At 49.6% G+C, this 22,651-nt stretch overlaps 1 protein-coding gene across 10 annotated transcripts in view; it reads right to left on the reverse strand.

Annotated features, from left to right (window-relative positions):
* Positions 1–22,651, reverse strand: part of GOLGA2 (golgin A2) — a 375,277-nt gene that overhangs the window by 160,005 nt on the left and 192,621 nt on the right. For all 10 annotated transcript variants that reach the window (XM_086924918.1, XM_086924916.1, XM_086924923.1 and 7 more), the window contains 3 exons: positions 16,845–16,986; positions 14,499–14,588; positions 13,328–13,435 (listed from right to left, as the gene is read on the reverse strand). In XM_086924918.1, coding sequence (XP_086781044.1) covers positions 13,328–13,435; positions 14,499–14,588; positions 16,845–16,986 — 340 coding nt within the window. The remainder of the gene's footprint in view (positions 1–13,327; positions 13,436–14,498; positions 14,589–16,844; positions 16,987–22,651) is intronic.

The following is a 22,651-nucleotide window of genomic DNA, read 5'->3' on the forward strand; positions in this document are numbered from 1 at the left end:
TTAGCAGCCAATTTTTTCAGCTCAGGGCCTTTTTTCAGGTCGACCGTGACTTTCAGTTCGACGCGTTTTTTATGTTCCGTATGCTTCTTCGGAGGAGTGTCCTCTCCCGAGTCGACATCCCTGTTTGGATCGACCGGAGTTGGCTTTTTTGGACGAGTGTCCTTTCTCGAGTCGATCGTCTTTTTCAGATCGACTGGTGTCTTCGGAGCCGGTGTCTTCGGGCCGATAGGTCGTTCTGGCTTCGACGCGCGTTTAGGTACGGCGCCTTTTGCCGGGTCGACGGATTTTGAGTGTGTCAGCAACCTTCTTCGGTTCGGCGCCCTTTGGTTGTGTGGCCTTGTTCGGTTCGACAACCACTTTTGGCTCAACAAGTTTTGGCTGCATGGCCTTCTTGGGGTCGACAGTCTTTTTCGGCTCGACGCTCTTTGGCTGTGCGGCCGGTTTCGGATCGACGCCCTTCGGGTCAACGCCCTTCTTTCGCTCTGGAACCTTCTTTGGGACGATGTGACTGGGCCCTGGGGTTTCAGAAGGTTTCGGTTTCGGAGCCGAGCCAGATGGCGGGGCAAGCAAAACTTTTTGATGATCTTGGCTAAGGCCCTTTGGCGTTGCCTTGACCGGAGCCGTTGTTAACGGGGTAGATGGTGTCGGGGACAGGGTACTCACGATTTGCCACGGTGGGATGTTGTCATCGGAGTCAGAGTAGTCCTCTACAGTGACGATCTTTAGGTCCGAGTCTGGTGCTTCTTGTGGATCTTGGTCATCATCGAAGATGTTGTCCGGGTCTGGTGCCTGTCGCTGCATTTCTTGCCTAGCGGCACGTCGGTTCCGAATGGTTTTCTTGGATCGAAACTGTGCGCAGGCCGGACAGCTTTCCTCCTTATGGTCTGGGGAAAGGCACTTGTTGCATACTGAGTGTTTATCAGTATGTGGGAACTTGAAGTGGCATTGTGGGCACCTTTTAAACGGGCTTCTTTCCATCGACGGTTGGCTCACGTGGCGTCGAAAAGGCCCAACGGCCCGCGTCGACAACCGCTTGGAGATGGAAGGCTGGATCGAGTAGAGAGGTACCGAGCGAGAACAATACTGTCGAATCGAAGGACTTTTGGCCTTTAGAAAAGTTTTGTTTTTGATTCCAAAGTTGGAGTATAGGAGTTTGCATCCGAACCAAATGGCGGAAAAAAACAATCTGAGGATGGAGAGGATGCCCATGCGCACTGTAGTCCAGGGGAGGAGGCACCTATCTCGTGATACTTTGAAGACTCTTCCAAGACAACAAGTGCAATCATCCGGACCCAACACGAGGCAGCGATCTATGCACAAGATATGAATTCAGCAGCCCACATGCCTCGAACCGAGATGTTTTGTGCAGTATAAGTAAAACTTTAAACACCTCTTTACATCAAGAGTATGTAGCTGTGTTTCTGCTGGTGTTTGAGGATTGGGAAAGAATGTCTTTAGCAGAACCGGTCGATTGAGATGAAAAGCCTTGAGAACCTTCGGTATGAACCTGGGATTAGTTCAAAGAATGACCATGCGATCTCTGAACTCCATGAAAGATTCCTTTATAGTGAGTGCTTGGCACTCACTCACTCACTCACTCACTCACTCACTCACTCACTCGCGCGGAAGTAAGAGCTAGCAGCAAAGCCTTCTTCCAAGTGAGGAACTTTGGTTCTGCACTGTGGATAGGTTCATCCATTGGGATAACAGTGCTGCGCTGCCATGACTATACAGCAGTAATCTCCCAGAGCGGCGGCTAACCTGTAGCTGGTGGAGTTGACCGATATGGTGTTTTAAGTACTGCTTGTCCCACATTAGCTTGTTGTCTGGTTAACACATCTACTCAATAGTGTTTGGTGAGTGTGTGCGGTGTGGACCATGTTTCAGCTTTACAAATGTCAACTATGGGGATGCATCCTAAGAAAGCTATAGTAGCCACTAACTTGCGAGTGGAATGCACTTTAGGGGGTACAGTTAGACATCTTTTTGCTTTTGCATAATAAGTTTGAATGCAATTAACAATCCACCTTGCAATACCGGATTTGGAGATAGGATTGCCCTTGTGTGGTGGTGCAAAAGCAACAAAAAGTTGTTGGTCTTACGAAATGATTTTGTTCTTTTAATTTACTATAAAAGTGCTCTTCTGACATCTAAGGTGTGTAGAGCTCGTTCTGCAACTGAATCAAGTTGAGGGAATAATGCAGGTAATTCTACCGACTGATTTATATGAAATGATGATACTACTTTAGGTAGAAATTTGGGGTTTGTAAGAAGAACCACTTTGTGCAGTTGGAAAAAAGGTTCTTCTATGGTTCGTGCCTGTAGTTCACCCACTCTCCTCAGTGAAGTGATTGCAATGAGGAAAGCGGTTTACTGAGAGAGGAACTGTGGCTTACATTTATACATGGGTTCAAAAGGTGGCCCAATTAATCTTGTGAGGACCATGTGGGAGGTACTAGGATCAGTATGAGGGATGTTTGCCTGAGCTTCCGAACCACTCATGGAATGAGTGGGAGAGGCGGAAAAGCGTAATATCCCTGACCAGTTCATCCATAGTTTATTGCCCTTGGATTGCGGGTACCTGAAGGCGAAGCTTTGGCATTTTGCGTTTTGGGGTGTGGCGAACAGATCTATCTGAGGGACTACCCAACTTTGGAAGTATGAGAGGAGAACCTGAGGGTGAAGTTCCCATTCGTTTATTTGTCAGGGTTTAGACACGGTGTGCGCCTACCTGAAATACATTTCTCGTGTTTCCGGGGTCTTGAACTACAATTCCCATGATCCCTTGCGGTACCACCGGATATAGCGAGGCGGGGCTGGGAGGTCGGTGCTCGTGATTGTGGAGTTATGCGGGAGCGTCTTGTTCCCGATTCCTATAGATCCTGTTTTGGAGCGGAATTGCCGAAAACGGATACTGTTAGCTCAAGGAAAAACCTTCGCTTGGGGTAACGCTTGTTCGCGCTTGCTTTGCGTGTTTGCATTTGCATCGGCTCGGTGCAAGTTGGCACGAGCCCGTCAGGTGCCTCGCGGCTGTGAGGACTGGAACTGATTTGGTCACAGCACTAGTGGAGAGTGATATGGTTGTTTGATCATTCGGGGTGTTATTTGCAAACATCAAGTGGCGGAATGCAGGGGGAGTCCTCAGCATTGCCGTCATGAAGACATGACGAAGTTTTGGTGATTTTTTCTTTGTGGATTACAAGTGCCAAAGCGGATAGCAGTAGTGTAGGAACTACACCATACCGTGTTTGGTTTGACTTTTCTACCGGTTGTGAGGATTTGGGCACATTTGTAATAATCATAGCAGATGAAAGAATCTGCTTACGGTGACTGAAGATTCATTCTAGAACACCGATTTGTATGGCGATACATTATCTTTTCATTTTGGATTAAGCACTGGTTTCCTATGCCAGTTTGGATTTGTCTTCGGGGGTTTATCTTTATACCTTCAGGGTATGTATTTAGTATGAGCTTTTGATCAGTTAGAGCAGCGTTTTCCTCATATATACTGTATATGTTAATAGAGCTCTTTGTGTTGTTTAGGGTAGGAGGGAGCCGGAATATACAGCTGTATGGAGGTTGAGACACAGACTTACTACAGGTGAATCCTTCCGCCCTCCATTAGCGAGAATGCAATGAGAGTAGGGTTAAGAATAATATTAACCTGTTGTGTGCTTTCTTTTTCAGCTTTCCCTGCTGTCCCTTCCCTTTTCCTTTTCCCGGGTTTTTTCCCCTTTTCGGGGTTTTTCCCTCACCATATCGCTTGAACACCCTGTGATACTCATTCGGGGTGTTCGGGAGGTCCGGAGGTGGAGCATTACTACTGCATGCGGATCCTGCGGAGTGCAACCTTGACAGTATTTGCTGCTTCGGTCTGCTGAGGAGGTCTGCAATGTGGTTACTCACTCCTGGGAGGTGCTCCACTAGGAGATAAGTTTTGTGGTGAAAGGCCCATCTCCGGATGTCTTGGGCTAAGTGGGATAGTTGGTGAGAGTGTGTTCCCACCTGTTTTTGTATGTAATCCACGGCTGTCACGTTGTTGGTACGAACTAAGACAGCTTTGCCAACCAGGTGTGTTTGAAATGCCTTGAGAGCTAGAAAGATTGCAAGCAGCTCTAGATGGTTGATGTGGAGCACCTTTTGCTGTCGACTCCACAGGCCTTGCACTGTGTGGTGCTAAAGATGAATTCCACATCCAGTGAGAGACTCATTTGCTGTTAGTACTGTCTGTGGAACTGGGTCTATGAAGGGCCGTTCTTTTGATAAATTTTAGGTGTTCCACCACTGCAGAGAGCAATGAGTACGGCCGCTTACCAACACTAGATCGGTTAACAGACCCTGTGATTGGTTCCACTGATTCGCTAAGCATTCTTGAAGGGGTCACATGTGCAGCCTGGAATTGGGGATGATCAGGATACAAGATGCCATCATTTCTAGTAGTTGCATATACACGTGAGCTGGAAGCAAGTGATTTGATTGAAACTGGAGAACTAAAGCCTGAATGTTGCGAATTCAGGCTGCGTTGGGAAAGGCCAGAGCCTTTGGAGTATTTAAGGTGGCTCCTAGGTAGTTTTGAGTATTGGCAGGTTGTAGATGTGATTTTAGCACATTCACTGTGAACCTCAGTTGATGTACTAACTGAATTATTCTGCGAGTGTGCTGGAGGCGTTTTGGATACGTACTGGCTTTGATGAGCCAGTCATCCAAGTTGGGGAAGACATGGATGTGTTGTCTTCTCAGGTGAGCAGCGACTACCGCCAGACACTTTGTGAAGACTCTGGGGGCAGTTGGTGACTCTGAACAGGTGACTCCTTGAACTGGTAATGAGGACCCGCTTTCACAAATCTGAGAAATTTGCGATGAGCAGGATGGATTGGAATATGGAAATAGGTGTCTTTTAAGTCTAGAGTAGACAGAAAGTCGGCCTTTTTCAGAAGTGGTAGTACTTGTTGCTGTGTTGCTTTGTGAAAATGATCTGACTATATGTAAAGATTTATTTCTCTGAGGACTTTTATTGGTCTGAGAGAACAATCCTTTTTCGGTATTAGAAAGTAAAGGAGTACACGCCCGACCCGTGGTGTTGTGTTAGTACAGGCTCTATAGCCCCTTTTAGAAGGAGAGCCTAAACCTTGTTTGTGGTGTATCCGGTGAGTTTTTGTGTGACCTTGAGGATTGTTGGTGAACAGGCAGTAACCAGAACGGATAATTCCCAGTACCCACTTGTCTGTTGTTATGGACTGCCAGACGGGTAGGAAATCTGAAAGTCGCCTCGACAGGCGTTAAATGATCAGGGAGGGGCGGGTGTAGGGAAGTCACTCCTTTGTGTCGGAGGGGGAGGTGCGTGTATTTGACCCTCTGGCCTCTACCTTTGCCTTTGTTGCCTCTGTAACCCCCTCTGAAGTAACCCTTTGAGGCAGCGGGTTGGTTGTTGCCCTTTTTTGATTCTCTGAGGTGACTTATGGTGTGAGCTCTCTCTCTTCCTGGATGTTTGTGAGGAAGTAGAACACTCACTACTCTCCTAATCAGAAACAACAGCAGTTTTTGCTTTTAATTTCTGTAACCAGACCAAAAGTCTTCACTCACGGTCTTCAAGGGTTTTAGTGGAAAAAGTCCTGCAGATTTGACAGTCTCTCACCTTGGGGGTGGGGTGAAGGAAGTAAATGCATGTATGGGGATGTTCGCGAAAACACTTTTCCTACTGCAGGTGCCACAAGGTCTAAAGAGTCCTTTCTTCACAAGTTCTGACATACTGGAAAACAATCAAAGCAATTTGGAAATAATCAAATCAGAAGAACTGAGCAGAGCTCAGGGAGACTCCCTCTCACACAACGTGTGGTGAAAATCTGAGCAAAAATGCCTCTTTTGGGAGTGTTCTAATGGTGCCGTCGCCTAATTGGCTTGAGTTTAGTTATTTTTAAATAAAATGGATTACCTGCTAAATTCAGTGTCTTAATGCCATTGTAATCTATGTTGATTGCTGCTGTGAAATGTACCAAGGGACTCCCACCAACGACGGGTGATGATTCAAGCAAGTGAATCTATGAAAGATACCCCAATACTGGAGTAGTTGCAGGTGATCTCATGCAGGCTACATGTAGGTCATCCTTCATGTTATGTGGAAGATGCCTTTAGCCCTCACAATTTCAATGCCATACACAATATTTGCTCGGTACTAGATTTGACATCAACTGAATCAGACAGAAAGCTTCTAGAAACATTGTTAAACCCCTTGGTTTTGTTTGAACATTTCTGCTATCCAAACAGTCTAACAGTCCACGCACAGGCCCCGGTTTAGGACTTCAGGACTCCACTCATACTGCGTCACTTTTATCAATAAACTTCACATACTTCTAATGGATCGCAGCACACAGGAACAGCCTCTAATATAAGCATCGGTAACACTGAGCACAGTACTCAGGAGTCCAAGGTTCCTGTACAAACATCAGTAACACAAACACACGACTCAGGAGTCCAAGGTTCCTGAACAAACATCAGTAACACAAACACACAACTCAGGAGTCCAAGGCTCCTGTACAAACATCAGTAACACAAACACACGACTCAGGAGACAAAGGTTCCTGTACAAACATCAGTAACACAAACACACGACTCAGGAGTCCAAGGTTCCTGTACAAACATCAGTAACACAAACACACGACTCAGGAGTCCAAGGTTCCTGTACAAACATCAGTAACACAAACACGACTCAGGAGTCCAAGGTTCCTGAACAAACATCAGTAACACAAACACGACTCAGGAGTCCAAGGTTCCTGTACAAACATCAGTAACACAAACACACGACTCAGGAGTCCAAGGTTCCTGTACAAACATCAGTAACACAAACACACGATTCAGGAGTCCAAGGTTCCTGTACAAACATCAGTAACACAAACACACGACTCAGGAGGTCAAGGTTCCTGTACAAACATCAGTAACACATACACACGGCTCAGGAGTCCAAGGTTCCTGTACAAACATCAGTAACACAAACACACGACTCAGGAGGTCAAGGTTCCTGTACAAACATCAGTAACACAAACACGACTCAGGAGTCCAAGGTTCCTGTACAAACATCAGTAACACAAACACACGACTCAGGAGTCCAAGGTTCCTGTACAAACATCAGTAACACAAACACACGACTCAGGAGTCCAAGGTTCCTGTACAAACATCAGTAACACAAACACACGACTCAGGAGTCCAAGGTTCCTGTACAAACATCAGTAACACAAACACACGACTCAGGAGTCCAAGATCCTGTACAAACATCAGTAACACAAACACGACTCAGGAGTCCAAGGTTCCTGTACAAACGTCAGTAACACAAACACACGACTCAGGAGTCCAAGGTTCCTGTACAAACATCAGTAACACAAACACGACTCAGTAGTCCAAGGTTCCTGTACAAACATCAGTAACACAAACGCACGACTCAGGAGTCCAAGGTTCCTGTACAAACATCAGTAACACAAACACGACTCAGGAGTCCAAGGTTCCTGTACAAACATCAGTAACACAAACACACGACTCAGGAGTCCAAGGTTCCTGTACAAACATCAGTAACACAAACACACGACTCAGGAGTCCAAGGTTCCTGTACAAACATCAGTAACACAAACACACGACTCAGGAGGTCAAGGTTCCTGTACAAACATCAGTAACACATACACACGGCTCAGGAGTCCAAGGTTCCTGTACAAACATCAGTAACACAAACACACGACTCAGGAGGTCAAGGTTCCTGTACAAACATCAGTAACACAAACACACGGCTCAGGAGGTCAAGGTTCCTGTACAAACATCAGTAACACAAACACACGACTCAGGAGTCCAAGGTTCCTGTACAAACATCAGTAACACAAACACACGACTCAGGAGTCCAAGATCCTGTACAAACATCAGTAACACAAACACACGACTCAGGAGTCCAAGGTTCCTGTCCAAACATCAGTAACACAAACACACGACTCAGGAGTCCAAGATCCTGTACAAACATCAGTAACACAAACACATGACTCAGGAGTCCAAGGTTCCTGTACAAACATCAGTAACACAAACACACGACTCAGGAGGTCAAGGTTCCTGTACAAACATCAGTAACACAAACACACGACTCAGGAGTCCAAGGTTCCTGTACAAACATCAGTAACACAAACACACGACTCAGGAGTCCAAGGTTCCTGTACAAACATCAGTAACACAAACACACGACTCAGGAGTCCAAGGTTCCTGTACAAACATCAGTAACACAAACACACGGCTCAGGAGTCCAAGGTTCCTGTACAAACATCAGTAACACAAACACACGACTCAGGAGTCCAAGGTTCCTGAACAAACATCAGTAACACAAACACGACTCAGGAGTCCAAGGTTCCTGTACAAACATCAGTAACACAAACACACGACTCAGGAGACAAAGGTTCCTGTACAAACATCAGTAACACAAACACACGACTCAGGCGGTCAAGGTTCCTGAACAAACATCAGTAACACAAACACACGACTCAGGAGTCCAAGGTTCCTGTACAAACATCAGTAACACAAACGCACGACTCAGGAGTCCAAGGTTCCTGTACAAACATCAGTAACACAAACACACGACTCAGGAGTTCAAGGTTCCTGTACAAACATCAGTAACACAAACACACGACTCAGGAGTTCAAGGTTCCTGTACAAACATCAGTAACACAAACACACGACTCAGGAGTCCAAGGTTCCTGTACAAACATCAGTAACACAAACACACGACTCAGGAGTCCAAGGTTCCTGTACAAACATCAGTAACACAAACACACGACTCAGGAGTCCAAGGTTCCTGTACAAACATCAGTAACACAAACACATGACTCAGGAGGTCAAGGTTCCTGTACAAACATCAGTAACACAAACACACGGCTCAGGAGGTCAAGGTTCCTGTACAAACATCAGTAACACAAACACACGACTCAGGAGTCCAAGGTTCCTGTACAAACATCAGTAACACAAACACACGACTCAGGAGTCCAAGATCCTGTACAAACATCAGTAACACAAACGCACGACTCAGGAGTCCAAGGTTCCTGTACAAACATCAGTAACACAAACACACAACTCAGGAGTCCAAGATCCTGTACAAACATCAGTAACACAAACACATGACTCAGGAGTCCAAGGTTCCTGTACAAACATCAGTAACACAAACACACGACTCAGGAGGTCAAGGTTCCTGTACAAACATCAGTAACACAAACACACGACTCAGGAGTCCAAGGTTCCTGTACAAACATCAGTAACACAAACACACGACTCAGGAGTCCAAGGTTCCTGTACAAACATCAGTAACACAAACACACGACTCAGGAGTCCAAGGTTCCTGTACAAACATCAGTAACACAAACACACGACTCAGGAATCCAAGGTTCCTGTACAAACATCAGTAACACAAACACACGACTCAGAAGTCCAAGGTTCCTGTACAAACATCAGTAACACAAACACACGACTCAGAAGTCCAAGGTTCCTGAACAAACATCAGTAACACAAACACGACTCAGGAGTCCAAGGTTCCTGTACAAACATCAGTAACACAAACACACGACTCAGGAGTCCAAGGTTCCTGTACAAACATCAGTAACACAAACACACGACTCAGGAGTCCAAGGTTCCTGTACAAACATCAGTAACACAAACACACGACTCAGGAGTCCAAGGTTCCTGTACAAACATCAGTAACACAAACACACGACTCAGGCGGTCAAGGTTCCTGAACAAACATCAGTAACACAAACACGACTCAGGAGTCCAAGGTTCCTGTACAAACATCAGTAACACAAACACACGACTCAGGAGACAAAGGTTCCTGTACAAACATCAGTAACACAAACACACGACTCAGGAGTCCAAGGTGTGAGAAGTTGGCCCGATATGCAGCGTTCGCTATTCTAGCGACCACTATGTATCGTTCCAAACGACCCTTATGGTGATTGGTTGTAAGTCAACCTTAGACCAGCTATCCTAGTAGCGTGGATACGAGCAGTCTTCGGGCTAAACTCTAGAGGGCGTGTTAAGCCAGCTGTAATACCATCACATACCCCTTGAACACCAAGTGAAAGGACACCACACAAGTGTTATGAAAATAAACAGTATATTTATTAGAATCACAACAGCCCTGTACTCTTTATGAGGACAGGGTACTAAGCACAGAACCAAAGCTCTTAGAAAATACTTCAAGTGCACAATTAAAACAAGTGCCCGAGGGCACGGAAAGTTTAGTGGTCTTGGGCGGACCCGATAAGGCAAGTCGGAAGCGAGGGACTCGGGACCCTAGAGTAAGGAGGCTATGCAGGCACCGAAATGCCGAAGTTACCTAGCCACGAGGGCTGCGGCTGCACAAGTCTTACAGGCGTCGGGGGTCTTCGCTGACGAGCCAGGAGCCGGAAGAAAAGGAGTTGCTGGCCGGCGACCAGTGATTAATAGTTCGTAGAGATCCAAGCCTGGATCAGTGATCGTTGATACCTGAAAGCAGAGGGGACCAAGTTCGTACTACTAACCAGTAGTCAGAGGGTACCAGGAAGGCACCGGATGGCCGTCACCTCGACTAGGTGAGTGGGCGACGCTAGGCTCTGCAGTCTCACGGACCAGGAGGCGTTGTAGGCGACCAGGATGGAGGTGCGAGCTGTCCCACGAAGGTTGATGCTGTCGGCGTCGCTGGGCCCAGGATTGGGGCAACAAGCCTTGGCAGATTTCAGGCCACGTGGTGGGCCTAAAATGGCGTCTTGAGTGGACCAGGAGGGTCCGGGGTGCTCCTCTCGAAAAAGGGAGCAAGGGCCGATCTGGAGCAACCAGACCAGCAGCGTTGGTTGTCGGATGTCGTCGAAGAAGGGCACAAGCCAGCGGCTAGTGACCAGACAACGTGCTGAGCAGCGAGCAGAAGGGCCCCACGCAGATCGTGGAGATGCTGGGAGACTGCACTTCGGTGCTGGAGCTACTCAGGGTCGGGGCTTCTCGGACCCCAGAGCACTCACCAGAGAATTGCTTCGATGATCGTGCTGGTTAAGAAAGCGTGCAGGTTTTGATGATGGCCGGTCCCTCGAGGTCTCGTCGCACCCACAGATCTCAGCTGAGCTGACGACGTGGGTAGAGGTCAGAGGTGCCAGGGAAGCCGGTTCTCGTCGAGCTGGGCCGTCGGATCCTTGAGGAAGGACTTGCAGCAAACCGCAGAGTTCTTAGATGGTGCCTGCGGATGCAGGGTGACTACTCCTTAGCCACAAGGGAGAAATCTTGAGAAGAGTCTCGAAGTCCTTTCGTAGAAAGTATTCTTGATTCAAAGATGATCTAATTTGGAAGGGTCCCCGCTCCGGCCTTTATCCTAAAGAAAGGGGTGGGTACATGACTAGGTCCTGCCCTAAGGGTGGGACCAGGAAGGGGGGTAGTTACACCCCTCTCCCCCTGCTGGACTTTCCCCAGGTCAGGGGCTGTGCGCCCCTGGAACTGGTTCTAGCCGGCAGATGCGTAGTGAGCACCGGGGTGCCACTCCGCAGTCACCTTCTTGCAAAGCCCTACCTACCCAGAATACACAAACCCTGTCTGGGACAGTGCGAACAACGCCCTTGACAGGAAACCCTTTGTCCAAGCTCTCCTCGCTGGAAGGACTCCCAGCAGCAGGAGGTCAGACTTGTGTCTGTGGTGGCAGCGTCCATTTTGTGGAGCTGAGGCTTCAGTTAACTTTAACCGGGGTTCACAGTTACGTACATGTCGTGTCGTGTCCCTCTAGAAGGGCGGAATGCTAACCTCGTCGCCAGAATTGGTGAGGGGGCAGCATCCCGATTCGTATGACACCTTACTCGACATGTCTTGATAACGCGATACCGAAGTTACCGATATGATACGCGTTATCATGGAACAGCCATTGGGTCTTGGTTCCGCAAGCTGCAACCGGGCTCGGCTCGTGCCAGAGCCCAATTCACACGGTTCCATGCACTCTGCCTTCAGGATTGTTAAGGCCTGCCATAGGAGTGACTGAGAGGAACTCGGGTGTCCATTTTAAGGTTAGGTATAGGGATACTACACCTACAGCAACAGGCGAGTACGCCACGTGGCCCCAGCTGTCGTGCAGCCAGTTGTGTCAGATTTAGGTGGCCAGCCAGGGGTGGCATAATACATGCTTCAGCCCCTGGTAGGCCCTGGGTACACCGATGCCCTGAGTTACAGGGTCTGACAGGGTGGCCCAGTTCCAATTGGAAATGTACCTAAGGTACATGGAATCCATTTTAGAGAGAGCAGCAGGCCTGGGGTCCTGATTGGCAGGGCCCCAGGTCAACTAAGTCGGAAAACCATCAAAACAACAACCCAAAAAGTCGGGGGTAACCATAGTCAGGTATCTACCTTCCTACACAAGGTTCCTGTACAAACATCAGTAACACAAACACACGACTCCGGAGTCCAAGGTTCCTGTACAAACATCAGTAACACAAACACGACTCAGGAGTCCAAGGTTCCTGTACAAACAGTCAGGCCAATCCTCGTTCACCTACTTCAAGCACCATCCATAAAACGTCTGTCTATTCTCGGCCACCACTTCTTTTACGGTCCTACAGCTCTACAACCAGCCTCTGTGCCCTTTTCAAGGGTGATCAATGCACTCCCTGTCATCACGGACTCCTCGCCTTTCAACCCACAAATCGCTGCCATCAAATGCATCATAGTTCACGGTCTCAAGCAGTGACTAGAATGCCCAAAATGCTATTTTGTCATAAAAAAGGTCAGGGCCAGAATATGTCTGAAATGACATGGAGGTGATCACCCTACCCCCTTGTCCACTTCAACTAAGACTCCCCTTACTTATTGGGAATGCCACACAGCCCGAGTCCATTCAGACATACTACACAAAAAACAATATTCATTAGCCTAACATCCCAAACCAGACTGCCCAGTACTACTAGACTCCTGGAACTAGCTTCCCCCCTGCAGAGCCTATGTTAAGACCGACTGATAGGCTAATGCAGCCCATCAGGACATCCCTGACTGAGCCCACCCACTCCAAAGCTCTTGTAGACCCTCATGTCACCTTTTTAGTCTCACTAATAGGTATCACATGGGCACAGTCCTCAGTTACTCAGACTCGTGGTGCCTGCCTGCCTCGCGCTACACTGTCTGTTAGCTCCTACTGATAAACTGCTGCAAACTCATTAGCCCTTAACACTCCCAGGCTCCTGTACCCTCTCATGTCTCCCATCTACTCTCACTCATAGAAACCACACAGAATACATCTTGAGCCATCCACAGACGGGTGTTGCTTCTTAACTGCCCCCAACCATACATTCTTCAACTCACTAGGACACCCTCTTACCTGCTCAGAAAGCTGCTGCACCCTCGCTTGCCAGATGCCACCCTCCTCTCTCAGCTTTTCCACATACTGATCCCTCTCAGCGCGAAGAAGATGCAGAGATTCTGACAACTGTTTGAGAACAAATAGAAATCATTATAGATAACCATACCATAAAGGAAAACACCAGGTGGATAGCTTGACCACAATACTGTTTCGTCAAACTGAAACAAAAGCTCTGATTAAATCAAAGTTCCCTGAGTACTTACAGAAAGGCGAAAAGGTCGACATACGAGCACCACTATTAACAAAAGTCACATTGTAAAGAGAGAATTTCAAAAATCTTAGGCCAAGACAGGAGCTCCGAGAGGCTAGGCCTTCCTCAAAGTTAGAGAAGTCCTGTGCCTGCTCCTATAAAACATGCAGGTGCAGTTTCATGGCTGCATGCGCTCTTAAGGTGCAGATTGGTTTTCTTTAGCTTTCAAGTGAGCCTATGTGATCTGTGACACCTTCAGCCAGTCCAGCTTTTTTACCGAACAGCATATGCAAACTACAAGTAGTAGTCACACTCCTATTATGGAAAATGCAAATCTACAACGGCGTGTTTCCTTGGATGCCAGCAGTGATTAGGGACGCCACAGCTAACACAAGGAACTACGAGCTATGTTTTTATCAGTGTGCTTGTTCCTTCAATGCATGCCGGGGATCCATTAGTGTGGTGTTTGTTACTGCAGTGCACATTCGATCCCTCTGTTGATGAATCTCATCCCTGAGGGCATACTGGGAATCCTTTAGTGCTGTGCTTGTTCCTGCAATGCACCTCTGTTGACATGCCTGTTGCCATTTTTTGCTTAACTCTTTCCTGATGTGTCTGCTACCATTAGATTCTTTAAATCATCCCTGCTCCCGTAATACGCGCTGCAGGTCACTTTTGAGAGGTGCCTGCGCCTACACTGCATGCTCAGACCCCTTGCTTGTTATGTCACTTCCCAAGGTATGAAGAGATTCCCTGCAATGCTGTGTGTGTTCCTGCGTGGTTACTCTTACCACGCTGCAGGATAGGGATCCTTGTGGCAAAGTGTGTTTTTCTTACATGCAGGGTGCCATTGTTTTGGTGATGTAGTGTCTCTGGTGTACATTGCAGCATCCCCGTATTGATGCACCGTATATTACAGCGAGTGCTATGAACATGTACCTGTGTCACTTGCGATGCCAGGCGTGCTTGCTCTTCCAGTGTTTGCTGAAGCTGCTGATTGGCATCCAGGACTCCGGACTGACTAGAAAACTATTTTAAGTATAGAAGAATGGAAGTAAAGTCAGATATAATTGTTCATTACAACGTAGTCCATGTCCGAGCGCACCTTTGCACTAGGAGGCTCACCCAGGGGACAATAAGGAGAAACCAGCATATAGAATTAATTCACAGACACAATGTAAATGTACTTTTCTATTCCTGAACTCTCAAAAAACAAAAAGAGGCAGAAAGAGGTTCTATACATGTATCTTTTCTTGGTAGAGGCTGACTTTTTTCATTCCCCTTCTCCCCGTGACAGAAATGGAGCCTCTTAGAACACCCTAACTCCAAGACTCACCAGTGCCTTCCCCAACCCCCTTCTACACGCCCACCCACCAGCTACGGTCGACCAGCCTCGCCCTTGCCGCCGTTCCACGCATCCGCAGAGTCACCGCCGGTGGAAGATCCTTCTCCTACCTGGCAGCCAGGTTATGGAACTCCCTCCCCATCCACCTCCGGCTAACCCAGGACCATCTCTCCTTCAGGAAGCAACTCAAGACCTGGCTCTTCAAGCAGTAACATTCCCCTCCCCACTCCAGCGCCTTGAGACCCTTCCGGGTGAGTAGCGCGCTATACAAGCGTCATGATTGATTGATTGATTCCCCTGCCTGACAGACAATACACCTCACAGACCACCCGTGTCTTCAGACCCTCACGCGACACGAGCAAAAACCCACCACTAACAGCAGCCTCAACCCTCAACATCCAGACATAATCCCCTAGCCGTTTGCCTCCATCCTTTCGGAATCCACTGCACTGTAGGTTGAGCAGAACACAGACATTGTAGCATCCAAGAATGACTGATCCTCCCTGTCCCATCCTTTGCCTTTCACGCCCCTGGAGCCCAACAAAGATGCTGCACTGCTGCTGCTTCAGCAGGACAAAGACCCAGTACCTTTAGCAGTAAAGGAGAAAGACACCCCCGTAACAATGCTGCCCCTTCAACAGCCAATCACAGACTTGAAATAGGCAACCCAACATCCCTTTAATCGCCCAAACGGTGATGCAGGACACCTGAATGTCCTGCACTTCAACTGGTTCATTCAGCAATAATACAGCAGCTTAAGGTTCTTTCTTGGTTATCTGCGGAGCACTCTACAGCAACAAGTGCTGACCCATCTGCAGTCCTGCCTGATCTGCTTGAAGGAAAATCCAGTATACAACACACCACAGAGTACAGTCCCACTCCACATCTGCCAACACCTTCTCACAACCCACCACGACCTACTACATTGGCAATTCAGCATGAGAGCGAGAAGTCACAGTATCCTCACCCTCAGAGGCCAGCCTGACTCGCCGCCCTTGGACTCTGCAGGCGAGATCTCTGTGCTTCTGTATGGTTAACGCTCTTTTCCTGACGAGAGGCGACCCTCTATGAATCCTGCACAGTTGAGGTCTATCGCACTGCAAGGGTAACCACACCAAGAGGCAATGCCTATCTCACCACTGCAGCCCTGCTGCTCTGTAAGTCATGGAAGACAGATAGCTGTGGGCCAGTCCAAATAGACGTATAACCATCAACCTTTAGAGGTAACGGCAAGGAAGCAATATCTATACCAAAAGCGAGTCATGCAAGACAGATACCCATGGGGCTGCAGAGTTTAGCACCAGGAGACAAAGCGTTTCCTAACTACAGAAGATCTGCTGCTCTGAGTCCCATAAGACAGATATCTGTGGGCCTGTACAGGTGACTACAAGGAGGGAACACCTACTCTACCCACAGGAGAGTTGCTTCTCTGCGAGACATGCAAGATGGATATCCATGGGGCTGTACGGGTAGGACAGATATACGTGGGCCGACAGAGGTAACCTTCAGAAGGCGATGCCTACCCCAACCACAGCAGACCTGCTGCTCCGCGCGTCATGTAGAACCGATATCCTTCAGACTGTAGAGATGACTGCCAGGAGGGAATACATATTCTAACCACAGCAGACCTGCTGATCCGCGCGTCATGTAGAACCGATATCCTTCAGACTGTATAGATGACTGCAAGGAGGGAATACATATTCTAACCACAACAGGCATGCTGCTCTCTCATCATGCAGGACTGATATCGATGTGTTTGAAGAGAAGTAGGGCAGATATAAAGATATGTAGGGAAGGTGGACCGGTAGAGGTAGCCCTCTGGAGACCATGCCTAGCCCAACCACAGAACACCTTATGCTCTTTTTGACCTGTAGGACAGATATCTGTGAGCCTGTAGAGGTAACCTTTAGAAAGTTGCTTCTATTCCAGGAATCGCTGACCTGCTGCACAACGAGTTCGGCCATTTCCAGTTTCTTGTGGAGATCCTGAATTTCCGATTTCTGTGCCCCATTTTCAGATGCCATTGCACTGAGTTTTTCGGACAGCTCGGAGTTTTGCTGCTTTAGCTCCTCGCTGCTTTTCCTAAAAGGTAAAAGGAAATTTCTTGTAAAATATTTAGCTGACTCCTCTAAATCCACCAACCTCAGCAATGACCCCTGCCAGCATCCCTATGTCCCCTATCACTACATGTGAATTATCCGTTCCAAGCATGCTGTGCACGTCTGTCAATCTCGCCCTTCTCTTCATACGTCAGTCCCCATCTTCCATAAGTCATGTGTCATGTTCATGGCTATGCCTCTCACACATCTCCTCACTGTTCTACTCAGTAACGTCTCCTGCTCTTACCTGAGCCTACCTTGCTTCTCATACATTCCAACTGTTCTCATTGAAGAGTGCTGCTCCCTTCTACCAGATCTCTCCTCAGACATCGGACTACTATCCTTAACATGTGCTACACCTGGCTGTGCCTAACTGTCCTCTCCCCACAAACCCGACAATTCCCCTCAGTGGCCTCTGCTTAATGCGGCTGCCCCTTCCTTTCCTCCCCTCTCACAACCCTCATTAGTCTTTGTAGCATGTGCCACACATGACTGCACGTACCTCACATCTCTCTTGCATAGGACTTCTCTCCTCAGTAACATGTTGCAGCTCGCTGCCTCTACCCCCTGTTTCTCCATACATCCCGCCTATCACATGTGCTGCGCCTCGCTCCCTCTACCTCGCCTCTCCTTCCACATCGATGGCTACTCTCTTCGGTAACATCAGCTGCCCTGGCTCTCCTTACCCCCCAGTCAACAACGAGAACCCATACAAGAAGGACGCTGCTGCAGACTACCCTGGCTCTCCTTACCCCACCAGTCAACAACGAGAACCCATACAAGAAGGACGCTGCTGAGGACTGCCCTGGCTCTACTTACCCCCCAGTCAACGAGAACCCATACAAGAAGGACGCTGCTGAGGACTGCCCTGGCTCTCCTTACCCCCCAGTCAACAACGAGAACCCATACAAGAAGGACGCTGCTGAGGACTGCCCTGGCTCTACTTACCCCCCAGTCAACGAGAACCCATACAAGAAGGACGCTGCTGAGGACTGCCCTGGCTCTCCTTACCCCCCAGTCAACAACGAGAACCCATACAAGAAGGACGCTGCTGAGGACTGCCCTGGCTCTCCTTACCCCCCAGTCAACGAGAACCCATACAAGAAGGACGCTGCTGCGGACTACCCTGGCTCTTCTTACCCCCCAGTCAACAATGAGAACCCATACAAGAAGGACGCTGCTGAGGACTGCCCTGGCTCTCCTTACCCCCCAGTCAACGAGAACCCATACAAGAAGGACGCTGCTGAGGACTGCCCTGGCTCTCCTTACCCCACCAGTCAACAACGAGAACCCATACAAGAAGGACGCTGCTGAGGACTACCCTGGCTCTCCTTACCCGCCAGTCAACAACGAGAACCCATACAAGAATGAGGCTGCTGAGGACTACCCTGGATCTCCTTACCCCAACAATCAACAACGAGAACCCATACAAGAATGAGGCTGCTGCGGACTGCCCTGGCTCACCTTACCCCCCAGTCAACAACGAGAACCCATTCAAGAATGACGCTGCTGCGAACTACCCTGGCTCTCCTTACCCCACCAGTCAACAACGAGAACCCACCAGTCAACAACGAGAACCCATACAAGAAGGACGCTGCTGAGGACTGCCCTGGCTCTACTTACCCCCCAGTCAACGAGAACCCATACAAGAAGGACGCTGCTGAGGACTGCCCTGGCTCTCCTTACCCCCCAGTCAACAACGAGAACCCATACAAGAAGGACGCTGCTGAGGACTGCCCTGGCTCTCCTTACCCCCCAGTCAACGAGAACCCATACAAGAAGGACGCTGCTGCGGACTACCCTGGCTCTTCTTACCCCCCAGTCAACAATGAGAACCCATACAAGAAGGACGCTGCTGAGGACTGCCCTGGCTCTCCTTACCCCCCAGTCAACGAGAACCCATACAAGAAGGACGCTGCTGAGGACTGCCCTGGCTCTCCTTACCCCACCAGTCAACAACGAGAACCCATACAAGAAGGACGCTGCTGAGGACTACCCTGGCTCTCCTTACCCCCCAGTCAACAACGAGAACCCATACAAGAATGAGGCTGCTGAGGACTACCCTGGATCTCCTTACCCCAACAATCAACAACGAGAACCCATACAAGAATGAGGCTCCTGCGGACTGCCCTGGCTCACCTTACCCCCCAGTCAACAACGAGAACCCATTCAAGAATGACGCTGCTGCGAACTACCCTGGCTCTCCTTACCCCACCAGTCAACAACGAGAACCCATACAAGAATGAGGCTGCTGCGGACTGCCCTGGATCTCCTTACCCCCCAGTCAACAACGAGAACCCATTCAAGAATGACGCTGCTGCGAACTACCCTGGCTCTCCTTACCCCACCAGTCAACAACAAGAACCCATACAAGAATGAGGCTGCTGCGGACTGCCCTGGCTCTCCTTACCCCCCAGTCAACAACGAGAACCCATACAAGAATGAGGCTGCTTCTGACTACCCTGGCTCTCCTTACCCCACCAGTCAACAACGAGAACCCACCAGTCAACAACGAGAACCCATACAAGAAGGACGCTGCTGAGGACTGCCCTGGCTCTACTTACCACCCAGTCAACAACGAGAACCCATACAAGAAAGAGGCTGCTGCGGACTACCCTGGCTCTCCTTACCCACCTGTCAACAAGAATGCATACAAGAAAGAGGATGCTGCGGACTACCCTGGCTCTCCTTACCCACCTGTCAACGAGAACCCATACAAGAATGAGGCTGCTGCGGACTACCCTGGCTCTCCTTACCCACCTGTCAACGAGAACCCATACAAGAATGAGGCTGCTGCGGACTACCCTGGCTCTCCTTACCCACCTGTCAACGAGAACCCATACAAGAATGAGGCTGCTGCGGACTACCCTGGATCTCCTTACCCCACCAGTCAACAACGAGAACCCATACAAGAATGAGGCTGCTGCGGACTGCCCTGGCTCTCCTTACCCCACCAGTCAACAACGAGTACCCATACAAGAATGAGGCTGCTTCTGACTACCCTAGCTCTCCTTACCCCCCAGTCAACAACGAGAACCCATACAAGAAAGAGGCTGCTGCGGACTACCCTGGCTCTCCTTACCCCACCAGTCAGCAACGAGAACCCATACAAGAATGAGGCTGCTGCGGACTACCCTGGCTCTCCTTACCCCCCAGTCAACAACGAGAACCCATACAAGAATGAGGCTGCTGCGGACTACCCTGGCTCTCCTTACCCACCTGTCAACGAGAACCCATACAAGAATGAGGCTGCTGCGGACTACCCTGGCTCTCCTTACCCACCTGTCAACGAGAACCCATACAAGAATGAGGCTGCTGCGGACTACCCTGGCTCTCCTTACCCACCTGTCAACGAGAACCCATACAAGAATGAGGCTGCTGCGGACTACCCTGGCTCTCCTTACCCACCTGTCAACGAGAACCCATACAAGAATGAGTATGATGCGGACTACCCTGGATCTCCTTACCCCACCAGTCAACACCGAGAACCCATACAAGAATGAGGTTGCTGCGGACTGCCCTGGCTCTCCTTACCCCACCAGTCAACAACGAGAACCCATACAAGAATGAGGCTGCTGCCTTACCCCACCAGTCAACAACGAGAACCCATACAAGAAGGACGCTGCTGCGGACTGCCCTGGCTCTTCTTACCCCACCAGTCTGCAACGAGAACCCATACAAGAATGAGGCTGCTGCGGACTGCCCTGGCTCTCCTTACCACACCAGTCAACAACGAGAACCCATTCAAGAATGACGCTGCTGCGGACTGCCCTGGATCTCCTTACCCCCCAGTCAACAACGAGAACCCGTACAAGAATGAGGCTGCTGCGGACTGCCCTGGATCTCATTACCCCACCAGTCAGCAACGAGAACTCATACAAGAATGAGGCTGCTGCGGACTGCCCTGGATCTCCTTACCCCACCAGTCAACAAGAACTCATACAAGAATGAGGCTGCTGCGGACTGCCCTGGCTCTCCTTACCCCACCAGTCAACGAGAACCCATACAAGAATGAGGCTGCTGCGGACTGCCCTGGATCTCCTTACCCCACCAGTCAACAACGAGAACCCATACAAGAATGAGGCTGCTGCGGACTACCCTGGCTCTCCTTACCCCACCAGTCAACAACGAGAACCAATACAAGAATGAGTCTGCTGCGGACTGCCCTGGCTCTCCTTACCCCCCAGTCAACAACGAGAACCCATTCAAGAATGAGGCTGCTGCGGACTACCCTGGCTCTCCTTACCCCCCAGTCAACAACGAGAACCCATTCAAGAATGAGGCTGCTGGGGACTACCCTGGCTCTCCTTACCCCACCAGTCAACGAGAACCCATACAAGAATGAGGCTGCTGCGGACTGCCCTGGATCTCATTACCCCACCAGTCAACAACGAGAACCCATACAAGAATGAGGCTGCTGCGGACTGCCCTGGCTCTCCTTACCACACCAGTCAACAACGAGAACCCATTCAAGAATGACGCTGCTGCGGACTGCCCTGGATCTCCTTACCCCACCAGTCAACAACGAGAACCCATTCAAGAATGACGCTGCTGCGGACTGCCCTGGATCTCCTTACCCCCCAGTCAACAACGAGAACCCGTACAAGAACGAGGCTGCTGCAAACTACCCTGGCTCTCCTTACCGCACCAGTCAACAACGAGAACCCATACAAGAATGAGGCTGCTGCGGACTGCCCTGGATCTCCTTACCCCCCCAGTCAACAACGAGAACCCATACAAGAAGGACGCTGCTGAGGACTGCCCTGGCTCTACTTACCCCCCAGTCAACGAGAACCCATACAAGAAGGACGCTGCTGAGGACTGCCCTGGCTCTCCTTACCCCCCAGTCAACAACGAGAACCCATACAAGAAGGACGCTGCTGAGGACTGCCCTGGCTCTCCTTACCCCCCAGTCAACGAGAACCCATACAAGAAGGACGCTGCTGCGGACTACCCTGGCTCTTCTTACCCCCCAGTCAACAATGAGAACCCATACAAGAAGGACGCTGCTGAGGACTGCCCTGGCTCTCCTTACCCCCCAGTCAACGAGAACCCATACAAGAAGGACGCTGCTGAGGACTGCCCTGGCTCTCCTTACCCCACCAGTCAACAACGAGAACCCATACAAGAAGGACGCTGCTGAGGACTACCCTGGCTCTCCTTACCCCCCAGTCAACAACGAGAACCCATACAAGAATGAGGCTGCTGAGGACTACCCTGGATCTCCTTACCCCAACAATCAACAACGAGAACCCATACAAGAATGAGGCTGCTGCGGACTGCCCTGGCTCACCTTACCCCCCAGTCAACAACGAGAACCCATTTAAGAATGACGCTGCTGCGAACTACCCTGGCTCTCCTTACCCCACCAGTCAACAACGAGAACCCATACAAGAATGAGGCTGCTGCGGACTGCCCTGGCTCTCCTTACCCCCCAGTCAACAACGAGAACCCATTCAAGAATGAGGCTGCTGCGGACTACCCTGGCTCTCCTTACCCCCCAGTCAACAACGAGAACCCATTCAAGAATGAGGCTGCTGCGGACTACCCTGGCTCTCCTTACCCCACCAGTCAACGAGAACCCATACAAGAATGAGGCTGCTGCGGACTGCCCTGGATCTCATTACCCCACCAGTCAACAACGAGAA

The sequence above is a fragment of the Lissotriton vulgaris genome, chromosome 5, assembly GCF_964263255.1.
Source record: "Lissotriton vulgaris chromosome 5, aLisVul1.2, whole genome shotgun sequence".
Taxonomy (NCBI): Eukaryota; Metazoa; Chordata; class Amphibia; order Caudata; family Salamandridae; genus Lissotriton; species Lissotriton vulgaris.